General features: G+C 34.8%; 1 protein-coding gene across 1 annotated transcript; it reads left to right on the plus strand.

Moving 5' to 3' along the window:
- The first annotated feature begins 275 nt into the window (after window positions 1-275).
- Window positions 276-5,122, plus strand: LOC114394044 (geraniol 8-hydroxylase-like). Its single transcript, XM_028355591.1, has 3 exons — window positions 276-1,061; window positions 1,171-1,551; window positions 4,310-5,122. The coding sequence occupies exons 1-3, from the start codon at window positions 528-530 to the stop codon at window positions 4,928-4,930; spliced, it is 1,536 nt and encodes a 511-aa protein (XP_028211392.1). The 5' UTR covers window positions 276-527; the 3' UTR covers window positions 4,931-5,122.
- The last annotated feature ends 298 nt before the right edge of the window (window positions 5,123-5,420 follow it).

Consider the following 5,420-nt stretch of genomic DNA (forward strand, 5'->3'; position numbering starts at 1 on the left):
TAGTTATACAACCTATATTGGTTTAAAACTTTTCTACTTTTTTTTTATCATTAAACTTTTCTACTTTTAATTCTATAAAAGTTTTTTTCTGAGATTGTAAATGCAGATAGAAAATATGCTATTAATATTAAATTTTTAATGTATTTTTTAAATATTAAAAATATTATTAAAAATTATTCGACAATTTTGAAAGAAAGGAAAAATCCATATAATTTTGTGATTTTAAATAAATATTAGCCGATAAGAAAATAGTGTGTGGTCATGGCATGGGTGGCATTTGGGATCTAGCACAACTTCCATTGCCAGTCTCCAATAATTCCTTTGTCGTGTTCCCTGTTGAATCCTCATGTGCCATCCATGCAAAGCAAACTCATATGTGTTGTTTTTGCAGATTTTGTTGCACTGCTAATTCTATATATTGCCTCTTTAACTAGTAGGGTACCTGTACCTCATCCACCCATCTTCAACTTGTGATAAATTTCTCCTACCTCCATTCTGATATCTCAACTCAATAATAATAGCACACCATGGTTGCTTCCCTCTCAACCCTGGTTCTTCTATTGTGTGTTATTTCCACGGTAGCTTGGTACTCATGCCTCTACTTCCTCAAACTCAACAACAACACTCAGAAGAAGACCCTTCCACCGGGCCCACCGGGCCTCCCTATCTTCGGGAACCTTCTATCTCTTGACCCGGACCTCCACACTTACTTCGCCGGCCTGGCCCAGATCCACGGCCCAATTCTCAAGCTCCGACTCGGGAGCAAGCTCAGCATCGTCATAACCTCACCGGCCATGGCTCGCGAGGTGCTCAAAGAGAATGACACCGTTTTCGCCAACCGCGACGTCCCCGCCGCCGGAAGGGCAGCAACCTACGGCGGCTCCGACATAGCGTGGACTCCGTACGGACCGGAGTGGCGGATGCTGCGGAAGGTGTGCGTGCTCAAGATGCTGAGCAACGCCACGCTGGACTCCGTGTACGACCTGCGCCGCAACGAGATGCGCAAAACCGTGTCTTATTTGTACGGTCGAGTGGGGAGCGCGGTGAATATAGGAGAACAGGTGTTATTTTATTTTATCAATAAATATTAATAATTAATTTATTAGATTTTGTTATACATTGGTAATTTTTTTCTTAATCACCTAATCAGTCTTGTATCTCCTCCAACAGGTGTTTCTGACGGTGATGAATGTGATAACGAATATGATGTGGGGAGGGGCGGTGGAAGGGGCGGAGAGGGAAAGCATGGGGGCGGAGTTCAGGGAGCTGGTGGCGGAGATAACGCAGCTCTTGGGGAAGCCGAATGTTTCGGATTTTTTTCCCGGGTTGGCCCGGTTCGATTTGCAAGGCGTGGAGAAACAGATGCACGCTTTGGTGGCCCGGTTCGATGGGATGTTTGAACGAATGATTGATCGGCGAACGAAGGTGGAAGGGCAAGACGGGGAAAGCAGAGAAATGAAGGATTTTCTGCAGTTTTTGTTGAAGTTAAAGGACGAAGCCGGTGACTCCAAGACGCCACTTACCATCATCCACGTTAAGGCACTGCTCATGGTACGCTCCCTCTCACAAACTTCGCTCACATGGGTTCGGTCCAAAATAAAAATAAAAAACCGCTTAAAAATCCAAAAATCGAACTAAATAATAATTTTTTTATTTATTTTGATAATTTTATGCTCATATTTTTTTTCTTCTAAAATCCAATCAAACCGTAATACATATATACTACTTTATGATTTGTAAGTGTATAATATTTGAGTTTCACATTATTTAATAGTAGTATGTATATAAAACTTATAAGTGTATATTATATTTTTTTAAACAACTTTTTAAACATATATTTAATTTAAAATTAATGAAAATTTGATAAATTTTTACTATAAAATATTTAGCATATTAAAAAGTTTTGTCAATTGTTATTAGTAATTTATTTTAAAAGATGAAAAGAAACTATATAAATTTAACGAAATAATATTTAAATGAAAACTGCAAAAATTAATTTAAATCAAATCATTAAAAAATTGGTCTGATTTTGATTCAAATTTGATAATAAATTAATATTGAACCAATGTAAATCACATATAATTTTTATGTTTGATTCAAATGAATTTATGATAAAAAAAAAAAAACAAACCACAAAAATCCTAGCTTTGTTTTCCCATTTGTAATGTGGATCACTTTCTTGTTTTGATTTTTTGGAAGTTTCCAAATAAAAAATAAGTTTAATTGCAAAAATAGTCATCTTATCTATCTCAACTCATTGGTTCCCATGTAATTTAATTCACCAGCTGAATCTTTAATTTTTTTTTGTAAAAATACTCCTATTGGACGTTGACTATTAATGGGTAACGTTAACTGTTACGTGTGTCATAGTCCTGTCGGATGTTAATTTTTGTATGCCATTTTAACATCCAATAAGATTATGACACGTGACACTCAACGTTACCTATTGAGAGTCAATGTTCAATTTCTGGATTGGGAACTCAAAGAGCCAGATTGAAAAAAAAAATGACTAAATTGGTGAATTAAATTGCAAGAGACCGATTTAGTGAGTTAGGATAAATAAGAGAACTATTTTTACAATTAAGCCTAAAATATATTAGTATCCAATATTCTTTTCCAAAAAAGATAATGTGCTTTAATAAACAACAACACTTATACAACTAGGGGTTGATATTGGACTTTATCTAGTTGTCATGGGCCTCTACAAATATGAGAAAAAGATGTCTTTACCCATCTCTCTTCTCTTCACCTTCTTCTCAACCACCCAACCTTAGAATGCATCACTTTCCCATTGGCTTGCCAACATCACTAATCCAAGTCTGACTTATTTTATATTTTTATAGTTCAAGTTTGGATTTATTACTTGTTATGAGCTTATTTTTAAGGTTTGTGTTTGGCTTTTATATAATTATGCCGGACTCGTTAGACCAATTAAGAGTTTGTTCATATTAAGAAGTATAAAAAATATTTTTTTCTTTAATAAAGTCAAAGATTTTTGTTAAAAAAAAACAATAAGACAATTTTAAACCACAAGATATGGACAAAATTAAACTTTCCTACAAATACTATATGTGATAGTCTACCAAAGTTTTTTAAGCCCCTATTCTTATTATCCATCTTTGGTTATATGAATTAATTTATTTCAAACATTAGAATGATTCAAATTATCAAACTACTAGAATAATTTTGTAATTTAATTAAAATAATTTTAATAACATTCTTATTAAAATTATTGTTGCTAAATGGGTTAGCCCATCAAGCTTAATAGGATTTTTTTTAAGTTCATGGCCTAGCCTATTTAACTAAAAAGACTTTTTTAAAAATTTGAGCTTAATCTTTTTGCTAAACGAGCCGAGCCAAGCCAGAACTTAAATGAGTTGAGCCATAAGTCCCCCACGGAAGGCTTAGCCCACTTCCACCCCTAGGCAACGCTTCCCCTTCTCAATGAGTTCGATATCATCGCATTGACGATAGTTCTCCTTTTCAAAGAGGTCATGGATCTCAACGCATTCCCCCCGCACAGAGGCGTGGTGGTGCAAAGGTGTTGTTGATGCGGGTGTTGTTTGGGTCAAGGTGACGCGGAGGTGCTTAACGAAATTACGGTTCCATTTTAATATTCAATAACACAAAATTGTGTTTCCGTCTCATTCTTTTGGTGCAAAAAAAAATTGCGCAACAAAATCATACTTCCGTTGTATAATTTTTTTTGCACCCCCACTTGGACTACGGAAGTATGATTCCATTGTACATTATGCGGAAGGGTATTATTGGAAATTCAAAAATATTGGTGTGGCGAATAGCAATGAGGTTTGAGCCAATATCAACTAGGGGTGGATATACGGATGGGTCTGACCTGTTTAAGGCCTAACCGCAAAACTCATGTTTTAAACGGGTTAGGTAAACCCTTTTTGCAAAATAAATGGTTTTATTTTCAAGGTTCATATCCGACCAACAAAATATGGTGAAAAAATGTTTTTTAAAAAGTTAAAATATTGGATTTATTTTTTAAGCTAAAATTTATCATACTAAAGTACACCAATTTTAAACATAACAAATTAACAATAAGAATTTAGTCTGGAAATAAAACTCGTTAAATCCGCGAACTTAACGGGTCGTTCCATAGATTTGCAGCCTATATATATATATATATATGCTAGTCATTAATTAGACTCGTTACATTTATAAAAAAAATGTTATTTTTGTTTATTATCATTACAAATTACAAGAGAGAAAAAAAAAGTCAATATTTTCTTATATGAAAATAAATTCAAATGTAACACATTAGTTCTCATATTCTTTGCACAAACAGGATATGGTTACGGGTGGAACTGATACATCTTCCAACACAATTGAATTTGCAATGGCAGAAATGATGCACAATCCAGAAATAATGAAGAGAGTCCAAGAGGAGTTGGAAGTCGTAGTAGGAAAAGATAACATGGTAGAAGAGTCCCACATTCATAAGTTGTCCTACTTGCAAGCTGTGATGAAAGAAACTCTAAGGTTACATCCTGTGCTTCCACTTCTAATCCCTCATTGCCCTAGTGAAACCACCAATGTGGGAGGCTACAGAATTCCAAAGGGGTCTCAAGTGTTCCTGAATGTTTGGGCTATTCATAGGGATCCTTCCATTTGGGAGAACCCACTTAAATTCGATCCTACAAGGTTCTTAGATGCAAAATGGGATTTCAGTGGCAATGACTTCAATTATTTTCCCTTTGGATCTGGAAGAAGAATTTGTGCAGGAATAGCAATGGCTGAGAGGACGGTTTTGTATTTTCTTGCCACACTTCTGCACTTATTTGATTGGACAATACCTCAAGGAGAAAAATTAGATGTGTCGGAGAAATTTGGTATTGTTCTCAAAAAGAAAATTCCTCTTGTTGCCATCCCCACCCCACGATTATCCAACCCAGATCTTTATAATTGAATGCAATATTTATGTACTAATGATGGGAATATATCTGTAATCAATACTCAACAGTTCCTAATCCCCAATGCTACATATTTCTACTTCTATGTTATTTCCGTGGTTCAAGTTTAGGCATTGAGCAATAAACAAGGCCTTTATAATTTGTTTCTATCTCATTTAAATTTTTTTACTGGAAAGAATTATTTTCTACTGTACTACTTGACTAGTTTTATTTTTGTTTTTTTGGAACTGCTTGAATAGTAGTAGGGGCTGGAAGTACAGCATTAGTAATGGCTCCGCATATAATGGTATATAATGTTAGCATAATTGGTTATCAACTGTTTCAACTTTCAACTCTCAAATCTCATTATTGTTAATTGTTAGCAGGGGTGAGCATGTGCTAATTAATTTTAACATACGTGTAAATATACACATTTTTGTCAAGAATTGGGATAGATATTTTTGTGAGGATAATAATAAGTGCTTTTTAAGATGCGGTAAAAGTGCT

Source organism: Glycine soja, chromosome 17, assembly GCF_004193775.1.
Source record: "Glycine soja cultivar W05 chromosome 17, ASM419377v2, whole genome shotgun sequence".
NCBI classification, from domain to species: domain Eukaryota; kingdom Viridiplantae; phylum Streptophyta; class Magnoliopsida; order Fabales; family Fabaceae; genus Glycine; species Glycine soja.